This window comes from Myxocyprinus asiaticus, chromosome 21, assembly GCF_019703515.2.
Source record: "Myxocyprinus asiaticus isolate MX2 ecotype Aquarium Trade chromosome 21, UBuf_Myxa_2, whole genome shotgun sequence".
Taxonomy (NCBI): Eukaryota; Metazoa; Chordata; class Actinopteri; order Cypriniformes; family Catostomidae; genus Myxocyprinus; species Myxocyprinus asiaticus.
This window is the reverse complement of record NC_059364.1, coordinates 35,971,542-35,998,215: the sequence shown is the minus strand read 5'-3', so window position 1 is coordinate 35,998,215 and position 26,674 is coordinate 35,971,542. Positions and strand designations below refer to the sequence as shown.

At 36.6% G+C, this 26,674-nt stretch overlaps 1 protein-coding gene across 2 annotated transcripts in view; it reads left to right on the top strand.

Moving 5' to 3' along the window:
• Positions 1–19,274, top strand: part of LOC127412170 (endothelial PAS domain-containing protein 1-like) — a 106,511-nt gene extending 87,237 nt beyond the window's left edge. For both annotated transcript variants that reach the window (XM_051648321.1, XM_051648323.1), the window contains exons 10-16: positions 6,920–7,110; positions 7,192–7,305; positions 8,935–9,401; positions 10,294–10,390; positions 10,489–10,594; positions 12,676–12,825; positions 13,333–19,274. In XM_051648321.1, the coding sequence (XP_051504281.1) occupies positions 6,920–7,110; positions 7,192–7,305; positions 8,935–9,401; positions 10,294–10,390; positions 10,489–10,594; positions 12,676–12,825; positions 13,333–13,484 (1,277 nt within the window). In that variant the 3' untranslated portion in view covers positions 13,485–19,274. The remainder of the gene's footprint in view (positions 1–6,919; positions 7,111–7,191; positions 7,306–8,934; positions 9,402–10,293; positions 10,391–10,488; positions 10,595–12,675; positions 12,826–13,332) is intronic.
• Positions 19,275–26,674: the final 7,400 nt, after the last annotated feature.

The following is a 26,674-nucleotide window of genomic DNA, read 5'->3' as shown; positions in this document are numbered from 1 at the left end:
CCTCAGAGAATTGACTCGATTGAAATACATCTATAATACTATTTTGTCATGGAAGGTGGAGTTTTGGTTATTCAGGGCAAGACAGTCATATTTTGAGTTGGGTGACAAAGCAGGAAAACTTCTGGCTAGATATATAAAACAGAGAGAGTCTTTTTCTACCATTCCTTCAGTGAAATCTGCTGGTGGTGAAATTTTTACCTCGGCCATTGATATTAATAATGCTTTTAAAGAATTCTATCTTGATCTTTATAGTTCCACGTCTTCATCTACTGATGAAGATATTAGGAACTTTGTGGAACCATTAGCGCTCCCTAAATTGACGACTGAACAAAAAAATTATCTTGATTCTGAGATAAGCTTGGAGGAGCTTGACGAGATAATTAAGGCCCTACCTACAGGCAAGGCTCCGGGGCCAGATGACTTTGCCGCTGAATTTTTTAGATCTTATGCTACAGAACTGGCTCCACTTTTGTTAGAAGTTTATACAGAATCACTAAAGAATGGAAAGTTTCCCCCAACCATGACACAAGCCCGGATCAGTCTGATTCTTAAAAAGGACAAAGATCCAATCGTTTGAAAGAGTTACCATCCAAAAATAATCGATTATGCAAAGTTATGACATCGCTGGGGAGATCACGTGACACCATGCGAGAAGCAGTCCTGTGAATCACGAGCTCTGCGCACTTTTCTGTTTTTTTTTATTATTTTCATGTTATAATCTGGTGAGATTCGATACACCCAGTACATATTTGTTCTTTGAGGTAAACATGGCAAAGAAGTCAAAATCCTCAGGCTCTGGAGACATTAAAAGACACTTCTTGCTCAAGATGAAACCTCTGTGCCTGCAGACCGGTGACTCGATTTGGGCGGCACGTCGGGAGATGAAATCCAGCGTCAACTGTCCAACATCTCGGTGATGCTGATGAAGGTTGTTGCTGACTTGGGGTATCTCGTTGTAATACGTCGATCGATTACAGCTGGGAAAAAAAATTATCTGAGTTGGTCACAAGAGTGACAGAAGTTGAGAAACGAATCAATTATCTGGAGTCTTCGGAAAGGGAATTATCCGCTAATTCGCCCACGTCCAAAATAGTCGTGGAAAATATTTTGAAAGAAAAGAAAACTTGAAGATTTGGAAAATAGGAGCCAAAGGAATAACATATGAATTGTTGGAATTCCTGAGCATGAAGAAGGCAGAGATATGGTGAAATTCCTGGACGAGCTCTTCCCAAGTCTGCTTGACATAACAGGCCATAAACTGGAAACCGAGCGAGCTCACAGAGTCCCGGCTCGCAGATCTGCTGAGGGAGACAGGCCACGATCAATTCTGGCCAAATTTCTGAGATCATCCGATAAAGATCTTGTGTTGTGCCAGGCAAGGAGCAAAGGAAAGCTTTCTTGGAAGAATCACAATATTTTCTTGTTCCCGGACTTTGCGAATGTGATGAGAGAAACGCGATCGATTCAAGGAATGTAAGAAACTATTACATCAACGGAAGATTGCTTTTGCACTGATGTTTCTGGCCAAACTGAGAATAGAAACGAAGGATGGTCGCAGGGTATTTACGTGTCCAAAGCAAGCACTGTCTTTTATTAAAACAATGGGTGAGCAAGCCATTTGGGATTTTTCATGTAGCTCCAGAGTGGATTGACTCGCTGTACTTACTCTGGATGTCTGAGGAAGCTGGGCGCCATTTTTGTTTCTTTTTGCGCTGGCTCCGTCTAGCGGCTGGAGTTTGTTTTGTGGAATGTCTCTTTCAAGAAACTTTTGCATGGACAGATGATCGCTTTTACACTGAAGTTCCCGGCCAGATTGAGTATGGACACTAAGAATGACTGCAAAATATCTTCATGCCTACACAAAGGATGTCTTTTATAAAGTTGACGGACTGAGTAAGTCATGTTGTATTTATTAATTTTTTTTATGCAGCCTCCGAGTGAATTTGACTCGCTCAATACACTCTTGACCATTCGAGAAACCGGGGCATCTGATTTGTTTTTTGTGTTTTTTTTGTGTTGGTTCCGCCTGGCGACTGGAGCTTGTTTTGTGGAATAGCACTCTTTTGGGACAGTTGTGGATGAATCTGTTCGTTCTTTGTGCTTATGCCTCCTGTTGGCTGAAGTTTATTTTTGTAGAGTATTTTTAAGGGACATTAGAATGATTACGTCATCTGCTGCACTCATAACAGCTGGCTCACTGAACAATTGTTTGTCTATCCGAGGAAACTGAATGGCTTTATATCAGCTGGAATTTGTTTTGTGGAGGAACACATCTTCAAGACAATTCTGTGAATGAATCTACATGCTCTTTGTGTTTATTCTGCCTTTTGGCTGGGGTCTGTTTTACAAAGTATTTTCTGTTATGTAATTTTGCCTCACATAATTTGTGCAGAAGCACCAGACTTTAGCAATCCAATGGCAAAGTTGTCGCGGGGACTCTCGTATGCGTACATGGACTCTTTGAGTTTAGAGGGATTGACGCCGGTTGGCGCTGTCGTGCACGGGGTTAATGCGCACGTTTTTCTTTTTTCTGTTTTCTGGGTTTGATTGTTGTAATAATGTTGGAATGTGGTCTGTATAATCTTGTTTTTGACACAATTTATTTTTTCTATTATATCAAAATGTCAAATGTTAATATGAGTGGATTGTCTCTCTCCACATGGAATGTGAATGGGTTGGGGTACCCCATAAAAAGAAGGAAAGTTATTTCTTTTCTTAAACGTAAGAAATATGATATAGTGTTTCTTCAAGAAACGCATCTTTCCCCGCAGGAAGCTGAAAAATTTGGGAAGATATGGGGTGGACATGTTTTCTTTAGCGCTGGCTCAAGTAAGAGCAGGGGGGTCATTATATTGATAAATAAACATCCACAATTCAAATTTCTCAAACAGATTAAAGATAAGGAAGAGTCATTATTGTTTTAGCAGAAATTCAGGGGCAAAGTTTGATTTTGGCTAATATTTACACACCTAACGCTGATGATCAGGGCTTTTTTATAGATCTTGAAGGGATGTTGCAAGCCGCTGACACCCCTCATGATATAATATTGGGAGGAGATTTTAATCTATTTATGGACTCAGTCCTTGATCATAGTGAAGCAAAAGTGGCAAGCCCCCTAGAGCAACATTGACGCTTCACAGGATGTGTAAAAATCTTGGTCTTACAGATATTTGGAGACTTTTGAACCCATCTGTGAGGGACTATACATTTTTTTCATCAGTCCATAAGATTTATTCTAGAATAGATTTTTATATATATATATATATATATATATATATATATATATATATATATATATATATATATATATATATCTAAATACCTCATTTCATCTGTTGTTGATTGCTCAATTGGAAATATCTCAGACTCAGATCACGCCCTGGTGAGTTTAGAGGTGTTGCCACATACGGAGAAAAAGAAATCATATAGTTGACGCTTTAATGTAACCCTTTTGCAAAATCCAGATTTTCAACAAATGTTAAAGACTGAAATCAATGTCTATATGGAGACCAACTGGTCCTCAGTATCCTCTGTAGGCATGGCTTGGGAGGCACTTAAGGCGGTTCTTAGGGGTCGGATCATACAGTATGCCTCATTCATCAAAAAATCCAAAGCACGAGAACTCATGGAATTGGAAGAGAATATTAAAAGTGTCGAGGCAGAGCTGAAGCGCCAAATGTCATCTAATGGCCCGTTTGAAATACAGATATAATACCATTTGGTCGCGTAAGTGGAGTTTTGGTTATTCAGGGCAAGACAGTCATATTTTGAGTCAGGGGACAAAGCAGGAAAACTTTTGGCTAGATATATAAAACAGAGAGAGTCTTTTTCTACCATTCCCTTAGTGAAATCTGCTGGTGGTGAAATATTTACCTCGGCCACTGATATTAATAATGCTTTTAAAGAATTCTATCTTGATCTTTATAGTTCCACGTCTTCATCCACTGATGAAGATATTAGGAACTTTGTGGAACCATTACAACTCCCTAAACTGACAACTGAGCAAAAAATTTTTTAGATCTTTTGCTACAGAATTGGCTCCACTTATGCTAGAAGTTTATACAGAATCACTAAAGAATGGAAAGTTTCCCCCAACCATGACACAAGCCCGGATCAGTCTGATTCTTAAAAAGGACAAAGATCCAAGCGAGTGTAAGAGTTACTGTACAATTTCCCTGATCCAGCTAGAAAATTCTGGCTGACCAATTAAGTAAAGTTATGACATCTCTTATACATAGAGATCAGGTGGGATTTATTCGGGGCCGCAGCTCTTCTGATAACATCAGGCGTCTAATCAATATCATGTGGTCAGTGACGAATGATCAGACTCCAGTCGCTGCCATCTCACTTGACGCCGAAAAGGCATTTGATATGGTAGAATAGGATTATCTTTTTAAGATTTTGGAAATATATGGGCTCGGGAATACTTTTTTTGGTTGGATTATGTTACTTTATAGACACCCTGTAATTTCAGATTATTTTACTCTGGATAGGGGCACCCAGCAGGGTTGCCCTCTTTCCCCATTATTGTTCTGTCTTGCCCTGGAACCATTAGCAGCCGTGATAAGAAAGGATGGTGATTTTCCAGGGGTGGTGGTAGGAGGTGTGGCACATAAGCTTCTGCTTTACACAGATGATATTTTATTATTCGTCTCCAACCCTACTAGATCTATGCCTTGCCTCCACAGAATTATGAATTCCTTTTCTAATTTTTCGGGAGACAGAGTTAATTTGTCTAAATCCGAAGCTTTGGCGCTGACAGCATACTGCCCAGTAATGGCTTTTCAACCGGGCACCTTTCATTGGCCCAAACAGGGCATTAAGTATTTGGGCATTTTATTCCCAGCAAATTTATGTGATTTTAGTTAGAGTTAATTTTGACCCTTTAATTAAAAGGTTTTCGAGCGATGTGAGTTTCAATACATTTATTGATGATAGGGAAGGTTAATGTTATTAAAATGAATTGTATTCCAAAATTCAACTACCTGTTACAGTCTCTCCCTATAGATGTCCCCCTCTCTTATTTCAAGCAATCTGATAGTATAGTGAAGTCCTTCATTTGGAATGGTAAACGTCCCAGACTACATTTCAATAAATTACATAGGCCGACTGACAAAGGTGGGCTAGGCCTACCCAAGATTTTGTTTTATTATTATGCATTCGGTCTCAGACATTTGGCCCATTGGTCACTTCCACCTGAGAGAGCCCCTCCCTGGTTTTATATTGAACCGGAAGTCCTTGCCCCTATTTTGCCACTGCAAAGCCTTTCTGTCAAACTAATCTGAGAAGATAAGTCACACCCCGTTATTTCACATTTGCACGTGATTTGGACAAGAGTGGCCAAAGTGTTTAATTCTGACATTTATTTAAATGTTGCCTCAAGCATATGGCTGAACCCCAAATTATGTATCAATAAGTCCCCTTTCTGTTGGTCAGAGTGGATTGTGAGGGGGGTTACTACACTCGGCGACCTGTATGAGAGTGGAGTGTTGAGATCTTTTGAGAATTTGGGTCATCATTTTGGAATTCCCAGATCTCAGTTTTATAGATATTTACAATTGCGCCACCTGTTCTGTACTGTTTTTGGGAGTAGCACACACCCCCCTAATGCGGCAGATGCTTTGGGAGAGGTGATTACCGCTTCTGGAAAAGGTCATGAGGCATCAGTATATTTACTCCCTGTTAATTCAGTGTCTGGGGAATGGAGCTTCAACTTCTCTGAAGAGATTGTGGGAGAAAGATTTAAACTTGGTATTGGAAGAAGGAGTGTGGGCTAGGATTCTAAAAGATTTCAAGTCTGTATCTAGAGATGCAAGGGTTCGCCTTATTCAGTTCAAGATTTTACATAGATTATATTGGACCCCCTCTACACTGTATAGGCTTGGTCTTAAAGACACACCTACCTGCTGGCGATGCTAATCGGAGGATGGAGATATAACCCATGTTTTTTGGGGGTGTGTTAAGATCCAAGGGTTTTGGTTGAGAATTCAGAATTTTGTATGTGATGTCTTGGGCACTCAGGTCTCGTTTTGCCCCAGACTCTGTATTTTGGGAGATGGGGCAGAAATCAATGTGGAGAATAAACATGTGGAGGATTGGGTCCTAACTTGTTATGGTAACCAGGCAGGTGATTTTGAGGGGTTGAAAGTCAGTTGGAGCACCCCCGTTTCAGGAGTGGTGCTTGGAGATGGGGAAAGTGGCAGCCTTAGAAGAGGGGTCTTATAGAAGGCCAGGGAATCCGGATTTGTTTGTAAGAAAATGGGGTAGATATTTAGCATTCTTGGAGGGTTCTTGGGTGGAATAGTGGAGATAGAGGGGAAATTGTTAGTGTGTGTGATTTTTTTTATTTTTATTTTTATATATTTTTATATATATGTATTTTTTTCTCTCTCTCTCTCTCTTTTTCCTCTTTCAGTTGTTTGGTTTTTGTATTCTTTTATATGTGTTCATCTAAGACCACAGGGATGTTTGTTGATGTTTGGGGTGGGATTGGGGATGGGGAGGAGGAGGGGTGGTAGTGAGTGTTAAAAGTTGATTTTGTGTATTTATAATTATGTTTTGTTTTTCTGTGTTTTAATAAATAAAAATCTTAATCATAAAAAGGGTTGTCGCCCATGCCGATCATTTCAAAATTGCAAGATATCAGCCAATTAATTATCCTGTCAGATATATAGGTTGATCGCTTCGTTTTTGTGACACATCTAGCTTCCTTCAATACAGGTCTTGATGTTGAGGGTTATGAGCCAATGTCAATAATCTCAAAATGGCAAGATATTGACCAGTTAATCATCCTGGCTGATATATTGGTTTATCTGTACTTTTTTATTAACACATCTAGTTTCCTTTAATACAAGTTATGACCTGTTGTGAGTCAAACTTTACTGTGACTATGTTGGGCTTTTACTCTGCTTATCTTCAGGTCAGCCCCAGTATGAAAAGCACCAGATGTACAGCAAAGTATCCTCGATTGCTCCTCCTGTCTCTCACACTATTCATGATGGCCACAAGCAAAGCTATGCTGCAGACATGCCCAAGATGGCCAGCACTTTCTCTGTACCTCAAGCTCCGCCTCCCAGTAGTGCTACTCCCAGCCTAAGCAGTTGCTCTACGGTAAACAGCCTTACAAAATCTTCTCTTTACTGTATATTTTGATGTCTGATCTGATCATGGTGTTTCACTTCTGTTGAACAGCCTAGCAGGCCAGAAGATTACTACAACAGAGTGGATAGTGACCTGAAGGTGGAGCTCACCGAGAAGCTATTTTCCTTGGACACACAAGAGACAAAGTCTTCTTTCAACCAACAGGTTAAAAGATATTTAACCTGTAATATTTTGTTGACATTGATTTATGTTTTGTATCACACATACTATGACTGACTCCTACAAATCATAAAGCAATATCACATTTTAAAGTTGTCAAATAATTTTTACTATTTAATGCTTTCCCCTAAAGGTCCACTTACAATGTTTTTAAAGCGCTAAAATGTGCCGCACAAATTATTAAGGTTGGAATGAAACGATTGCAGACCTTGTTAAAGGTTGTCTTAAGAAATATTTGGAAAGAGTTTAGGAAACCTTCTACACTTTTTACTTTGTTAGTTCCTCTGTTCTTACTAATTATAGTATGTAGCCTGCTTCATTCTTATTACCTCAGTGTGACTGGACGGACAAAGTTTCGAATTACCGTATTGACCTGTTTCATGTGATGTCACCGTATCACCGCGCCACCATGTTTGTGACCAAAATTCCATATTTCTTCATTGTGCTGCGCTGTGGGATGCGGCAAAAGGTTTATCTTTTAAGTGAGACGGCTTCATTTTGCCAAAGTCAAGCAGCGATGAATGGGGAGAGCACGAATAAAAACACTCGTGGGTCTTTGTTAATTTATTCAGACATGTCAGTTATCCATACACATGTCAATTATATTTATAACATCATCGATTTGGATACAGTTAAAATGGAAATGTGCATGCTATTCATAACACCCAGACTTTATAAAAGGTATGTGATAATTGTAACACATTGTAATGAATGAAAAAGCACTATAATGTGAATATATAGTATATATTTAATGTGTATATAGTAATGTTAGTCAATAAACAACTCATCATAAGATTATGAAGCACAGACTTTATTCAGACCACCAGACTACAATGTAAACATATTATTCTTATTCACTAATTTGCTTTCTGTGTATTCTTAATGAGTTACAAGCAGCTCTTACATTCATACAGACGGGATCATCTCAGACGTTTTATAATATTTTGACCAAATCAGAGCAGAAAACAACACAAAGACGTTTGTATCTTATGAATGAGTGATGTTTATGGTGATGTACCGGTAGGCTTGTGCACTCGCTGGTCACACTCAGACTCGCCTGCATATGGAGATGAATCATGGATAAAATATATTTAAAGTCAGCGAAAGTCAAATTTGGCAATATTTGTGCTGACCTCAGACCTGAATACACCTTTCCTGGGACTTGGCATTGATCAAAAGCGTTTTTTTGAGGTTTTTCTTGATATCGTTTTATGGGTGTTTTTCTATTCACCACCATTGTTTCCTCCTTTTGATGGTCACAAATATGGCAACTGCGAGGAAAAAGTGGCATCACTGAAACAGGTCAATAGGCATTCTTGACCCCTAAATGTTGTTAAATGTTGGCAGCCATTTGTTAATGTTTCAGGTTAAGAATTAGAATGTGACATTTTTGCAGTTTAATTTCAATAAATGGTCTTTTTGGACTGGGGAGGATTTTTGTTGTTAATTTTTTTATGGTACATGTAACTGTTATCTTAAAAGATCAAGAAAAATTTCAATTGATTATATGACCTGTTATATATAATGTCACATTTATAATTTAAAAGGACTCAGAATCAGGTGTTGAATGTGGAATCTGGTCTTGATAACCTCTGACCTCCCAATACCTTTCAGACTGACATAAGTGATCTGGACTTGGAGACCCTGGCTCCCTACATCCCCATGGATGATGAGGACTTCCAGCTCAATCCCATCTGCCAAGAGGAGCCTTCATCTGAGGCCATTGGAGGTCTGGGAACAAGCCAGCACAGCTTTAGCAACATAACCAGCCTCTTCCAACCCTTGGGCTCTCCTTCAACAGCTCATTTCCAGCCCAACATTAGCTCAGGAGGGGAAAAGCAGACCATTAATGGAGGGTCTGTAGAGTCATGGCCAAATGTACCCTACAGTAATGAGCCTGTGCCGATGCCTCCTTACCATGACCCAGCCAGCACCCCACTTTCTTTAATGGGAGGGTGTCAGAATTTGCAATGGCCACCTGACCATCCATTACACAGCAAGGCTGGAATGATGGATCCTTTAGCTGCAAAACTTTCTTGCCAAACCATGCCAGCAAATCAAATACCACATTATCTGCCAAGGTATTTCTGCATTGTATGCTGTGTTCGTTAGCGTGTTTCTCTTGTGACGACACTTCATTGCCAAAAATATGTGGACACACGCTTCTAATTAAAGGGTTTGACTATTCAGTAATTCTAGTGAAGTCAAATCTTAAGGGGATAGTTCACCCAAAAATGACAATTCTGTCATCGTTATTTACCGTCATGTTATTTCAAACCCATAGGACTTTCTCTGTTACTCAGAACACAAAAGGAGATACTAAGCTTAATAACAGCCTCAGTCAAAGTGAATGGTGACTGAAACTAACATCTCCTTATATGTTGCTTATTGATTTGAAATCAAGCACATGCACATATGAATGTGGTGATCAAGTGTCCACATGCTTTTGGTCATGTGGCATAATCGTCATGGTTGTCTCAGAGAAGAAGGACCCAGTTGCAGAGATGAGGCAAAAATTAGCTTTATTAGGCAAAAGACAAAATACAAACAAAAACTCTCTCGATGGAGAAAAGGTGAACTGAAAACAGAACTAGTAAAATGCTAAAACCAACCAAAAAAATTATGTAGCAAAACCAACAGACTCAGGGAACAGATTAACACACTAACAAATACACAAAATGATTCAGCACAGGACTCAAGACCAAGGGAGCTGATATAGGGAGAGGTAATTGGGAGAGCAGGTGCCGTGGATGACCAGCTGATTGGAGTAATGATTGTTGCCAAGGCAACTGGAGCTGGCAAACACAGTGTGGCACCTGCAAGACACAAGAGTTCATGAGAGACAAGGCAAACACAGGAAAAACATTCAGATGAGACTAACAGATAGTCAGGGGAGGCACATTCAGGCCAGACTGTGACAGTAATATTTGATCTTTGTATTTGGTCTGGATAACACCTCTGTTTGTTTTACAGACCCATGGGCAACTTTGCGCAGAGCTACAGAGAGATGAGTCCAGCTCCGCTTGCTCTCACTAACAGTTTCAAGCGCTCATTTACACAGATGGCCATGGTTTGTTTATATTTAACTTGAAAAATACATTATGGATGGGCCAGTGATTTCTACATTGTGTTGTATCTCTTGAAGTTAACGCATACTATCTGTTTTAGGGTGAGACACCCCTCACTAAGTCCCAACCGACTATGTGGAAGAGACTTAGGCATGAGAGCTGTGCCGTCATGGACAGGAAATCTCTGAGCACTAACACTTTATCAGGTATCATGACCCTTTTATTACACTTAAGGCCACTGATAGACCGCAAATAGGTGCCCGAAGCAAATTTTGCCCCCATCTCCACCAAATATTATGGGGAAAAAACAATGTAAGTTTTCAGAAGAGAACACCCCTTTAAAGGGGTCATGACATGCCTTTTTTCCTTGAGGTTCACTTATATATTAGAAAAGCTTTTTTGCACAAAAAACAGTCATATATTTGTAAAACATGATCATTTTCCACCCTCATTCGGACCCTCTGTCAGAAATGCTTGGTTTTGGTGCTGCCTCTCCTTTAAGACTTGACAGTAAACACCCACTGTTATGACTGGCTCTCTGCTCTTGACTGACCTGCTCTCTCTTCTTGCATTCTCACTGCTCACACTACTGGGTGCGGCTACGGGAGTGATTAAAGATAAAGTAGGCATTGATGTGTTGTTGTGGTGGAGGTCAAATGCTAAAGTCTACTACATTATGACATCACAATGTGGAGGAAGTAGAGAACGAGTCGCATTGAGGAGGAAGTTTTGAGTTCTGAAACTGTTTTTATAGTACAATGACCTCTTATATGTCAAAACAAAGATCACAGAAAATTGTATTGCTCATGGCATGACCCCTTTCATATTAAAAGAATATTATAGTGTTAAGCTATTTACAATTCTGTGCCTATACCAGATAAACAACAAAAACATTTTTAATTAATTTTAATTATCAAAAATGAATACTATTATAATAAATGTAAATATTATATAAATAATATAAAATAAATATAAAATTAAATATTAATACATTAAATAATTAAAAAAATAAATAAACAAAAGCTTTTGTCTTCTGCTCAAAGAAGTCCAAATCTCCGTGCCAAGTGGAGAATGAGATTGAGATGTACTCTTTTGACTTGGGCTAGTAAGAAACCTCCCAGAACACCCTAGCAACCATATAGCAATGCCCTAGCAACCGCATAGCAACGCCCTGGCAACCTCCCAGGACATCCTAGCTTTATGGTGGTAACTTTTGCTTGGGCAAACACCATGCACATTTTCTTCAGAAAATGGAAAAATCTACTTACTACTTAGCACTCTTTCCAAACTGCATTTCAACAGAGAAGCTTTCTTAACACCCCAATATACTTCTGGAGAAGTTCTTCTTCATTCTTCGTTCAGGAGTAAAAAGAAATTTGAAACAGCTGAGCAATGTTATACTGTTTGGGAACATTCAAACACCTGCCACACAGCTGTGAGAGGCATTTAGAGCAGCATTTAAATATGAGGACACTACAACCTTAACTAATGTGACATTAAAATGTGTTATCAATTACTTTGTCCCTCATTTTATGAGTAGAATTCACATGAGGTCAGTAAAAGAAGCTGTTTTAACCACTCGATGATGATTTAAAGTAAAATACAGTATATACAATAGAAAATGTGCAGTTTGTCTTGTTTACATTCTGAATTCATGATGCTAATGCGCTAACACGCTAAACACGGTCACAAATTTTCTATCAGATTGAGGTCAGGGCTTTGTGATGGCCATTCCAATACCTTGACTTTGTTGTCCTTGAGCTATTTTGCCACGACTTTGGAGGTATGCTTGGGGTCATTGTCCATTTGGAAGACCCATTTGCATTTGTGAGTTTTATTGACTTCAACCTAAGTGTATGTAAACTTCTGACTTCAGGTGTATATCTTACTTTGTGCAGATGTGTGAATGGCTTTCACCGCAGACGGCACATGAGTGAAGCAGCATTTAAAACAAAAGAGCGAATGGGCACTTAAGAGTATTTGAGTAGATTTGATTCCTTTTGTAGACTAATTAAACCATTAAAAAAAGTCATGACATGGTCTTGAAAAATGTCTTTATGCGAACAATTGTACAGATTAATGTAAATTTGCACCAGCTCGCTAATAACTGCACGCCGATGTGTTGACTGACTGAAAAACATAAACGGAATTAGATGTCTGCCTCAAAGTAGGTGGAGCTCTAGGTCACACGTTCATTCTTCGATTTCATATGAAGTATATCGGGGCCTTTAGCAGTTGTTTTGCAGAGAACGTCACTAAATTAATGATCAAATTTGTTTTTACTCAGACAAAGTCATGTCCCATAATGGAGGCATGGATCACCAGCACAGGAAGATCCAGTATCCGGGTAATCAGGCGGGCCAAGCTACAAAATGCTACAGACAACCGTGTTGTAACTACAGAGAGTTCAACATGCTGCCCTCCTCTAAAATGGATGGTAAGCTTATACTGTTGACATACATAAACTTATCTGCACTTGTACTGTACATTGGGGTCCAAAAATCTGAGACCACTTTGAAAATCTGTGATTTAAACTATAATTTTCTGGTCACTCATAAAATAAACTTATTTGTGACATTAACCATATTAAAACCTTTGTACAGAAGGTCTAATTTCCTTGCTTTCATTGAAGCACACATGATGCTCTTTGGAGTATTCTCAAGTGATGCTGGATAACATGATCATCAGGTTTTACACAAACTTATTGAGTCCATGCTGGCTCGAGTGCATGCTTTCATTCAGTTCAACTTTTCTCTAAAATTGTTGTGCTGATAATATAATCTGTAATGAAAATAATTGAATTAAATGCAAAGTAGAAGCATTTTAAGTGTGACCTCAGACTTTTGGACTCCATTGTTTGCATTATTGAGTCATGATGTTTATGGAAGATACTGAAGGATGTTGAATACAGAATACTGATTCTTAGAACTGCTTGTGTTTCTAGGAATTGCGAGTCGTCTCATCGGGCCCTCCTTCAAGACCTACTCTCTGCCTGAACTGACGCGTTATGACTGCGAGGTCAACGTCCCCTTGCAAGGAAATCTGCATTTGCTGCAGGGCAGTGACCTCCTAAAGGCATTAGACCAATCCACTTAAGCCAGTGTATTCACTATTAGCCCACAGAAATGCAGTCCTTCTTAACCCAACCCTAGGTGTCATCCGACCATCACCAATGTGACAATAACCATCCCAGCCTAGAACACCTTGACTTGTGGCCCCAAAAATATATTTAGACATTAAAGCCACATTTAAAAACTGTTCAGTATGAATGTCATTGCATTAGATATTTGCAAACATTTCCCACAGTTTTTCTCATAATGAATTTCACTTTTCTCAGGCATGTTCGTAATGACTTTTAACCAGCTGGTCTCAAGGTGATTTTAGTGGATGTATGAAGTCAGTTGCCTTCAAGTTCACGCAAGTGTCTTAGCAGAGTAACCACATGGACAAAAAGCATCCAGATACTGTTTGTTTTCGTTTTTAACAGTATATCTATTGTTGTATAATTTGAAACCTCTTCTTTTAAATTTTTTAACTTCTTTTGTGAAATGTGTAGCTTGAAAAGTGTGCTATCTTCCTTTAAAATAAATGCCACTTTTTAATATTTTGTTTTCTAATGCAAAGACATTCATGCACTCTTTAGTCTGGCTTAAGTGGCGAAATACTTTTTGTGGCCACTATACATACAGACACAATCTCTCACAGTCACACCTAACTGACTGCATACATAAAACATGTAGCTTTGATTCTATTATTCTTGTCTACATCTTCATAATTTATATACATGTCCTATTTTCAGTTACAAGTTTCTGAATGAATTTAAGAATTTTTGGAGGAGTCTAACTGTTGCGTTGTTTTTGGCTGGCTATCTATCTATCTAATCTTGTCAGATTATTTTGGTGAAGCTATCTATTAATGTCAGACAAAAAAGATATGAAAAATGATCTACTGTAAGCTAGGCTATTTGTTTTTAAATGTTCTCTTTTCTATCATATGTTCTAACTTTCCTACCTCTGACACAATAAGCCGCTTTCCACACTGACCACTTCTTTCATGTTATTCATGGCTTCTGTGCCTTATTTTTGTTCATTTAGTGGCATTGCTGTGGTTCTGTCTCTGTTTATTGCCTTAGTGTGGAGACCACTCTAAATACATATATTTTTGTCAATTTAGCTGTAAAAATACATATTTAAAGGAAGATGCTCTGAGATTTCTACTATAGATTTCTACTTTGATGATGAATTTATGTGTTGTAGCGCTTTATTGTCTTGGTACTTTGTCTTGTCTACTCAGTAGATGTGAATCAGAGTCCGTATAGTCGTATTGTGCTGGTGTCCCGTGTTCTTTCTTGGTGGCATTTTTCTGAAAAAATGCATTTAATGTTTATTGGCAGGCCAGTCAAGTTTGATTTAAAAATGAAAATTGGAAAAAAAATATTTTTTAAAGGAAATCTGGTAGCTTATTGGATCCTTCAAAATTTTGTTTAATTCTAGAGATTTCTTGCAGTTGTTAAAAGATGGTGCTTAAAGCAGTTTGACCCACATGCATTTTTTTACGGACGCAATGCAAAAAGTTTCCAGCAACAAGCAATTTGTCTGTCCACACTGAACGCGAAACTGCTGCGTGACATTTCACAATCACGGACAATCCAACCCGGACTCATGACAGCTATTAATAATAGTATGAGATGCCGAAAATTTATGGAATCGTTCAAGTTGGCTCATACAAAAACTTACAACTTTTACTCCCATAGAGAAAATTAACAAACCAACAAACAATGTTATTAATTTTTTTTCTAAGTTTAACCCCTAATTCAAACCCTAAACCTAACAACGATTTAATAGGAAAATTGTGTACTATGGAAAAATGAAAAATTCGGGGTTTGGAACGATATGAGTGTATTACAGGTTATTGACATACATGAGCAGTGTTGGGTGAGTTAATTAAATAGTAATCCACTACAAATTACTAATTATTTATCTAAAATTGAAATACGATTACTAATTACTTCATTGAAAAAATAATCACAATACTAATTACTTTACTTTTAAGTTACTTTCTAAAACACTTTTCCAGTCAACAAATTCAAAATAATGTCTATATTTCTATAGTTCATTGTCACCCATAAATCATACACTCAGCACCTCACATTTCTCCTTCACAGTGACTCGTTACGGGACCATAATTCATGTATTCTACATAAATAATATATAAGAAATAAGCATTACCCTATAATATACTTAAAAGTAATTAAATTAATTGAAAGTCAGTAACTGTAATCTGATTACAAGAATTTAAAATGTAATACATTACCTTTTTTTTTTACTTAAAAGGAATTAGATTACAGTAACTAGTTACATTGTAATTGGATTGCACCCAACATTTTACATGAGTCATTTGTATTGCATAAATACAAATGGAATGAGTATCCAGTTTGTATACTGACTTTTCCTTTGTTAAAATAAAGTGTTGGAGGCTCGCTAAAATTTTAGCCTGCATAAAATCGGTTTGAAATTCTGTTTGTTGATTGGTTGGTCTTTATGGGAATAAAAGTCATACCTTTTCATAAGAGTCAAGTCGTATGAAATACGCTTTTGCCATCTTGTAATATAAATTGTCATGAGACTACGTTGGCCAATCAGAACATACTTTATGTTTCATGTACAGTTATGAGGAGCAGGATTTTGGACAAATGTGAGTTCACAATGGGCGGTGCTAGCGAGTATCCACAGAAATCGGAAACAAACAATCGACAAAAAGAAACTGATGCAAGAGATACCATTTATCGCTTGTCACTTTAACAAGTCACGACTGGCTAAGACACGGTATTATATTATAACATTTAGCAACCTATTTTAATTGCCTTGAGGTTGTCTTTAAAGTTGAAACATTCATTTTGGTATCCAAAATATTTCTTAATACTTTTAGTTATGACCATACAAGGCCTTTGTGGCTGGTGGCAATATGTAGTTATGTCACAAGGACTGTAGTTGTTGATTGCCTAATCTGCTGTTCTGTTATGCGTAGACACACATTCACAAACAAACACACGTAGCCAAGCATATGCCTTAGAAGTTCTGTTAAATTTTAATGTAAATGTAAACCCCTAGTAAAAAAAAAAAAAGAAAAAAAAAAGTGACTTGTATATAAGATTCAAAATAATTCAAGGTACAAAGATAAGGTTTGGCACACAATCCAGTAAGAGCAAGTTTTGAAAGTAATAGACAGTTTTGTTAACAGACTGGAGATGTGTTGCTTTATGGTGGTTTAGCTGTGTAAGATGGTAAACGAGAGTGGTTATGCACAACTAAGTAAAGCTGATTCAGTAGAGGAGTGAATCTCACGAAACATGTCAAGAACATGTTTTACTCCAAACTCAAATGAAAGAAATAATGTGTTCAATAATAATATTATGTTTGTTTGGCTTAAAGAACATGATCATGGTAATTTCTTCCAACATGCCACATAAATTCTCAATATTGTAATGGGGGAAAAAATCGAATTACTTTAATGCTAGAAAAAGTGATATATTAGAAATGAAATATTATTTTTATTTTTTATTATTTAAAATATTTATATACCATGGTAGTGTTTTATTAGTGTGTTGTATCACCTTTGATATATGCTACTACTACTTCAAAACAAAAAAACGAATTGTATTGAAGTCATTTTTACTGTAATACATAAAATACTGTATTAAATTATTGACAATCTAATGACAACTACCATTAAGAATAGTGGTTATTACAAAAAAAAAATTGTTCTGAAAATAATTGAATATTGCAAAAATAGGGGTTGACAAAATAGGTCTCATTTTCTTCATATTATATACAGTATATATATATATATATATATATATATATATATATATATATACGAAATGTGACCTGCATGTTATCGTGACATTCACCCATAGAGTTTAAATTTTGTTTACATCTGGTACCTTAGCTAATCAGTCATATTTATTCAGTATTTACCTACAGTTGCTTTGCAAATAAGTTAGTTTCCTGTTCATTAGCATGTTTATGAGGTTTATAAGTGTGTAGTGCTATCCAAATGTCACAGAGAGATTTGAAACTAGATCTTGAAAACTTATTTAGATATTAGTGTAGAAGATTTATATACAGTGAGGTCCAAAAGTCTGAGAACTGAACATTTTAGGATTTTGAAAAAATAAATAATAATAATAATTAAATAAAAAGATTCTAGATTACTAATCTAATGTAAGCAAAATTATACTCTTTTTGTACAAAAGAATCCATGTCAGCTCGAGCGCATGCTGTCATTAAATCAAAAAGGACATACCAAATACTACTAAACTCTGAAATTCATATTATTTTTTCAAGTCATGCAATTTGTTATGCTGAAAAAAATAGAAGCCTTTTACAAGTGTTTGTAGACTTGTGGACCCCACTGTAGATTGCTACTCCTGTCTGGCCCTGTGATAGACAATTACAGTTTGACATGAGAGTTTGAGACAGGTAGAGAGATAACAGGTGTCCCAGCTGTGAGGGACAGAAAAAGAGATAACAGTTTCTTAGTCTGTCCAAATCTTTTTAACCTCTCCACAACTTGGATAAGACGGATCCTTCTTTCCAAACTCTCTCGAATTAACTTTTTAAATGTTTCAAAAACAGGGAAAACAATATTTTTGTCACCTCTGTTAAGGTAAAGTGCATGGAATTCTTCATATACTATAAACCAGATTAAATTGATACATTTAAAGGTGCACTCAGTAACTTCTGTGTAATCGTTTGGACTTACACTAGTTGCATGGATGCAGCATCATTTAAAATCAATAGTTTTCAGTTACAGATGCCATTGTAGAAATCCACTTTACACAGTCAGTCCAAAAGTGAAAGTGTCCAATATCAAGGCTGTTACTGAGATTAAGCTAGTAGTATTTGACTAGTCATGTGATTCAAACATGGCAGCCCCCATGAGGAGACCCTCTCCATGTAGAATAAAACAGCTTTTATAAGGTAACTGATATGACTGATATGAGTCTTCATTTCATGTAATTGTTAATTATTTTATACCTATGTTTCAAATGTACTATTAATTTCTATAGGAGTAAAACTTTTTTAATGATGAAAAAATACTGAGTGCATCTTTAAATTAATACATTTAATTAAAAAAACATGGATTTCACAGGAATGCAAACAAAGAAGTCAATTCAGTGTATTACAGCTGTGCTAAGCTTGTATTTAGGCTTGTAGTACTGTAATAGCATTTCATTAAGGCAATACTTTCATGTATAAACTGTGCCAGAGGTGCCTTATCACAATCAAATGTAGGTGTCACTGAGCGCTGTGCAGCATTTAGCCATGTATAGTGTACAAAACAGCCAACCCACAAAGTAATGCTTTATACATATGACTTGAATTTTCACAAATGAATGCCAAAGTCAAAAACAAATAGGAAAGAGTTAACTCATATCATACAGTAGCTTCTAACAGTGCAGCCATGATGTTGAAGTTGCAGTGATAGTTGTGCATTTGAATGTGCAGAAAGCAATGGTAAGTCTGTCTATAACTACTACAAAGGTCATTCGCCAATCTTAGACTCCCTTTAGACATTGCAGTTTTTGAATCAATTTATACTCTCCTAACTTTTGCCTGATTGGTGTTTCTTCAACTTTAAAGACAACATTAGGATGCTGATGCATAAAATAGGCAGTTTCTTTGGATAGTATCTTATTAAAATGTTGGATGTTTTAGTCACAGTAAGCAAAGTACATACATATTTTAATATGCTACATTTATATTGACATTGTTATGATACTGTTGTTATGATTATTGTTGACATTACTGTATGGGAAATTTTACCCAATAAGAAGCTGTATCTCTGCACTGATATCTTATTAAAGCATATCAATCTTCGTTCCATGTCTGGTTACTTTGTATTTATTCATGTTAGAAATATTGTTTGTGCTCGTCTTTGTACTAATACACCCTTGCATGAAAGAACTATGGCTGTACTATGGAATAGTGATGTTATTGGATAATAATACTGAATGGCCATATTACCATATTTGAATTATGTTACCAATTACCATTTACATCTACGATGGAGTTTACATGGTACTCCAAGGCAGGGCCATCACAAATTCCTCCCTCTCTATTCTGTCCCCAAATAGTGTCTCTGGTACAAGATACTTCATTGAATACCATGGTACAAGTAAAAAAAATAAAAATAAAAAAAAAACTTTGCATTGCCATTGTGAATATCCAGAAAACCATGGCAGTAGCATAAAACATTTTTGGTATATTTTTGTCGTATTAACATTTCGCAAATAAAGCAATAAACCTTAATACATCATTTAATAATAATCGCAATAGTAATAATCATAAATGTTCAGTCATGACAACTCTAAATAAATTTAAGGTGTTATAATGGATTTGACAAATTGGTAGGTTTGGTCTTGGTGGACTAGATCTGTTTATGCTGCTGCTGCAATGCAAATACAAAGACTTGCCACTGCTAGAACATACACAGAAATGCTGATGCTGCACAATTTGACATACAGTACATACAATCCCTTTGAAGCAGATCTAGAAAGTTGGTGCTGGGGAGGAGGAGGGGTTCAGACAGAAAACTCTCATAGCAAGCTGCAGTAAACCTGGCATACAATTTAAATGTAAAAATTGCAAAGGCTATTTAAATGTTAAACAAAGAGAGCGTACAAAAGATCACTGACTAACAGATTGCGTAAAAGGATTTACCAGTTTGCACCACAGTATGTGAGCTTATTGGCTAACAGATAACTCTTGCACCATGTAGAGTTTCGTGACTGAACTTATAATCATGTCATTAGTCAAACTGTAGACCAGTGGTCACCAGTTAGTGGACTGGGTCCAGACCTCAGATTGGTTCCATCCGGACCACAAGACATCATGACAACAGTTGCCCCATCTCACCGTTTCTACACTTTAGGTTAGCAGTGTGACAAAACAACGGAGCTGTGTACACCACAAGCACTCCGGGTGTGGATAGCACAGATCTTTCAGCACTATATCCTTGAATATTTTTCTGAACACGCTTCATTTATGCCCTTTCGTGCTCCGAACACATTGCCTCTCTCCCCCAGCCCGCAACATGAGGGACTGCATAGTAGAGCTGCAGACACGGACGTGGTTATTTTAATGACAGTAGACCATAACAGAAAAATACAGTGAGCAGCAATACAGACAATACCGTCATCTTTTGCTAAAATGCACTGCAGAAAATGAAAATGAAGCAAAGTGAAACGGTCTTAATTTGTCTGGTGTGACTCAGAGAGTTCAGCTAAGCAAGGTTTGTGAAAGAACAAGTTATCGTGGCTCCAGAGCGCCTTTAGACTATAAATGATTTTTTCCCATCTAAAATTTGCTTTATTAATCAACATGTTTTGAGCCTTTTGATAATAAACAAAATTATTTTTGTATAAATGAATGGCAAAAAAGACAACCAAAACTTTTAAATTACGAGTTCTCTGCTTTTGTTGAAAACATTTCAATTGCCTATTTGATAGTCAACCCATTTATACTTAACTATAGCAAACTGTATTTTTAAACTGCACTATTTAGATGTACATTGTTTGTTTGTTTTTGGTAGATTCACATTTTAAGGAAAATATAAAAAGGGTTCATTAAGACTTTTACGTTACCTATATTTTCTCTCAGAGGTTATCCCTGAACCCCCATACAGTATCTTTCCTCAGTCACAAGGCCTCCTATGCCCACATAGGTATCTGAATGTAAAATACAAACTGTATATATACATATACACTGGCGGCCAAAAGTTTGGAATAATGTACAGATTTTGCTCTTATGGAAAGAAATTGGTACTTTTATTCACCAAAGTGGCATTCAACTGATCACAGTGTATAGTCAGGACATTAATAATGTGAAAAATTACTATTACGATTTGAAAAAAAATTTCAGAACTTCTTAAACTACTTCAGTAAGTTCTTATCAAAAAATCCTCAGCATGCAGCAATGACAGCTTTGCAGATCCTTGGCATTCTAGCTGTCAGTTTGTCCAGATACTCAGGTGACATTTCACCCCATGCTTCCTGTAGCACTTGCCATAGATGTGGCTGTCATGTCGGACACTTCTCACACACCTTACAGTCTAGCTGATCCCACAAAAGCTCAATGGGGTTAAGATCCATAACACTCTTTTCCAATTATCTGTCGTCCATTGTCTGTGTTTCTTTGCCCACTCTAACCTTTTCTTTTTGTTTTTCTGTTTCAAAAGTGGCTTTTTCTTTGCAGTTTTTCCCATAAGGCCTGCACCCCTGAGTTTTCTCTTTACTGTTGTACATGAAACTGATGTTGAGCGGGTAGAATTCAATTAAGCTGTCAGCTGAGGACATGTGAGGTGTCTATTTCTCAAACTAGAGACTCTGATGTACTTATCCTCTTGTTTAGTTGTACATCTGGCCTTCCACATCTCTTTCTGTCCTTGTTACACCTTTGTGTGAAATCTTCAGTTTTTTGGCAGTTTCAAGCATTGTATAGTCTTCATTCCTCAAAACAATGATTGACTGACGAGTTTCTAGAGAAAGCTGTTTCTTTTTTGCCATTTTTTACCTAATATTGACCTTAAGACATGCCAGTCTATTGCATACAGTGGCAACTCAAAAACAAACACAATGTTAAGCTTCATTTAACGAACCAAATAGTTTTCAACTGTGTTTGATATAATGGCAATTGATTTTCTAGTATCAAATTATCAATTTATCATGATTACTCAAGGATAAGGTGTTGGAGTGATGGCTGCTGGAAATGGGACCTGTCTAGATTTGACCAAAAATGACTTTTTTCAAGTAGTAATGGTGCTGTTCTTTACATCAGTATTGTCCTGACTATACTTTGTGATCAGTTGAATGCCACTTTGGTGAATTAAAGTACCAATTTCCTTCCGAAACAGCAAAATCTGTACATTATTCCAAACCTTTGGCTGTCAGTGTGTGTGTGTGTGTGTGTGTGTGTGTGTGTGTGTATATATATATATATATATATATATATATATATATATATATATATAAACAATAGAAGATCCCCCATAGCTCAGTACTTTGGTTGTCATAATTTTCAAAGGATCTCATCACACCGCTCTCATAAAGATCACCGAATGAATTAACCCCCCTCGCAATCCACTCTGACCAACAAAAAGGGGACTTATTAATGCATAGTTTGGGGTTTAGCCATTGGCTCGAGGCAACATTTAGATAAATATCTGAACTAAACACTCTGGACACTTTTGTCCATACTGAGTGCAAATGTGAAATAACGGGGTGTGATTTAACTTCTCTATTTAGTTTGATGGAAAGGCTTTGCAATGGCAAAATAGGGGCATATTATTATAATGTTAATAACATATCTGTTATAAAAAGTTTGCTGCAAAGCCGTAAGTTGAAAATGATCTCCTCAGTCCAATCAGCTCTGTTGACAGATTTGGTTAAAAGTGAAGCCCTACAGATTTTGCCATTGTGATTTTGACAGCCAAACAGCGCAGCACAACATTTCATTTAACTTAACCAGACAATTTAAAGGTAACAGCTTACTTTTCTAGGACCGTTGGGTCAGCTAAGTTTACTGTTTGCACCGGTCTTTTTGCCACCACTTCCGACTGTGACGGAGGTTGTGATGTTGCCAAAGTATTGGTCAATATACAGACATGCTTATTAAAAGAACTTTCTTTAAAGCTCTAAAACTCTCACACATTACAACCAAATGAAGATTCTTTGATGCCATATGGCATGACACAGACTTTGCAAACACAGTAAGAACACTGATTAGCCAAGTGGTAAAAAAGGTAAAGATTTGTGTCTTTTACTCAGTGTCAATAATAACCCTGTCAACCTGGTCTCATGAAAATTACATGATTTTGGCGACGTTGTTTTTGTTGTTCAATACATGTATCATAGCAGTTCCAAAGTGGAATGTCCATCATGTGTCGCAAAACATTTTGTGAGTTAAATTTTCTCCCAAACAGATGAGGTTGTAAAGGTTCATTTGCTCTATTGAATTTTAAATCAAGGAAACCTACTTCCCTACCCTAAACCCTAAACCTTAAACCTAAACAATAGTGTAATAAAAAGCACATGTAAGATGAAAATCAGATGAGGTTTTTAAGGTTAAAGCTCTATTGAGTTTTAAATTAAGAAAACTGACCACCCTACACTAAACCTTGCATTTAAATCTAACTTGTGAAATTGTGACATGAAAAATGCAATTGCTGAAGCAACCACGTAATTTTGTGGCACTTCTATGAAGCTTGTAAATGTAGTTGGTTATGTAATGCAAAAATTTAAATGCATCACCTTACAAGTCATGCATGATTGTAAAGTGTTTACATGTCATTAGATATTGTGTGAGGAACAAGGCAAAAAGTTAGTGTATTAACAGATAATGTTATCTTTTATTAGTGATTTGTGTGAAAGGGAATAAAAGTTGTTGATTTAGCTCCTCTAGTGTTCATTTCACCAGGAAACTGCTGCGATATGTACAGCGAGGCATGTACAAATTATTTTGCATGATTTAGGTATAGTAATATATTATTTAAGCTACGTGACCTGCTGAAAAAAGATTATTATATTATTTAAGCTGATCTAGCTGGTGTTCAACTGGTTTAGCTGATTGGAATATGATGCACATCCCTTCTTTGCTCTCCGTCTTCCTCAAATGGACAGAAATGGAGGTTGCCTCACTTTGCACAGGTATCATGTTTGAGACATTGTTTTAGCAAACAAAAAATGTTGCAGAAAGAAACCAACCTAAAACACCTATTATGGTCAACCTTTAACGGTACCTCATATTATATCTACATTGATCCGTAAGACAGAGACCTGTCAATCTGTCTTCAATACACATTGAAATTTCGTTCCAAATGAAGCCTGTTTATTTTAGATTTCCTATGATTTTAGACCCTCAAAAGTCTGTATGTAACTGCACCTTAGACATAGGATTGAAAAAAAAGTAATTTATTAGAACAATAGGGTATTTATACATTACATTCTCACTAGATCTTTATTACAGTAAAAATGTATTCTTTAGTTAACATAGAACACTGATGGTATCAGGTGATAATACCATGAGTATAATACACAATGAGAAGCCTATAACATTAATGACCTGAGTGGGACCCAACTTGCCTCGGGGCCCAGCATCATTTTTCTGGTTGTCTCCCCCTGAAAATGACTCTGTTCCGAGGTACTTAAAAAATACCATGGTATTGCCATGGTACCATGTCCAAAAACATGATAATGCATTTTTGTTAGTGTAAGATTGACCTATGTTTAGTTGTTTGGAAATTTACATTTTTTAGACAGTTAGTCTAGTCATGTTTTGTGAAGAGCAGCTTTAAGGAAAGTAATTACTTGAACATGTCGCAGTCTGAGGCTCTAATCTGGGCACTGGCTTTCAGTAAGCGATAAACACACTTATGAGAACAAACCCATCCTTTTTAATCCTTATATATTCTGGAAGTAATCACAGGCAGAAAAGAAATGAAAAACATTGTGGGAGAAATTATAGAAAATAAGCAAAACAGTTTAGATATGAGTATCTCATAGATATCATTTTTTTTTATCAGATGGCTTTCTTGGCAATGCCACTACTGTTTAGAGTCCAAACTTCACCCTCCTCAGGGGCAAAAGCATGAGTCTTAACCAAAACAATCCCCTCCTCAAGTCTTTGTGTGCCTCTTCCTTCCCATGGACAGAAGACCAGACTCCTTACGAAAGCCAGACTTCCACTCTTTCCCCAACTACAAAGATTTCATTTTTGGATCAGTTGATTCAGAGATTTCTGATCCTTATAGTGAGCAAGAAAACAAAGTGCATGGAAATGGGAGGGACTGCCAATTCAGACCATGGGGCTTCCTCTGTCTTTAACCCTTAAATGCATGGGAATTTCACCAAACACTCTTACATATTCAAGTGTTTGGAGACCCGGCACACATATCCATCACAAATGGATCTACAAAATGCCCAGATAGTGTCAAATTTTTCAAAATATTTTCAAGACAATAAAATAATAGAAAATAGAAAATAATAGAATAAAATATATTTTTTATATTTATATATTTTATTTTTCATATATTAAAAGATAATGCAACAAATCTACAACAGGATTAATTTTTTTCACACTAACTTTTCATGAGACGAAACTTGCTGTCAAACACATATTGAGCTACACATAACACATCAAATAGACATAAGCTACATATAATCTAGACATAAGTTACATATAAGTATTTTCTCAGGCACTTATTGAGTCTGAATAGATGGAGGGCTTACATAATGTTAGTAGCAGACCCAAATGACAATAGTCATATCTTACTGTTTATGTCTTGTACTTGCTATAGTTGTTTCTTCATCAAATAGTAATGTCAAATGTAAATCAAGTCAATCACTGAAATAACAATGAGAAATAATGTGTATAATATGTATGTGTACATGCACATGGAATACTGAATATTCACCATTGTTGTTAATTCACTGTTGTACAGAAAATCAATGTGATATAGTATTTTTTTGTATGAATATAGTACTCATTTCTCTTTTAATAAACAAAGAAATAGATATCCTGTGATAGTAAACTTATATAGATATTAAATCATCATGCAAATATAATTTATGGAAGTTCAAAAAAGAAAAGAAAATGACATTATTACATACCTAGGGTCTCTAATGACTCTATACACTTTTGGTACATAAGCCATCATAAAAAAATACTAAAAGGAATACTAAAGAGGTGTGGGCACAGCTCCAAACACTGGACGAGGAACGGGGTAAAATGAGGTCCCTGGTCACTAAAGACCCGATGCATGTGTTTAAAAATTGTGTTGAGGATTGCACAATTGACTGAGAAATACGCCTTTTAAAAATAATAAAGTTCATTTTCACACACACACACACAAACACACATGTTGGTGCAACTATCCTTATGAGGACTCTCCATAGACATAATGATTTTTATACTGTATGAACTATAGATTCTATCCCCTAACCCTAACTCTAAACCTAACCCTCACAAAAAACTTTCTGCATTTTTACATTTTCAAAAAAAACATCGTTTAGTATGATCAAGTGATTAATACAAAATAAAACACAAAAACCACATTTATAGCATAATACCCTTGTAATTACCAGTTTAAAAAAAATGTCCTTGTAAACCACCCAAATCCACCCCCCCTCCCCCCCCACACACACACATATTTTTTTAACACTCAACAATACGTTTATTTCACCCAACAATGTAAATTATGTCATTATTTACATTAGACATTTTGAA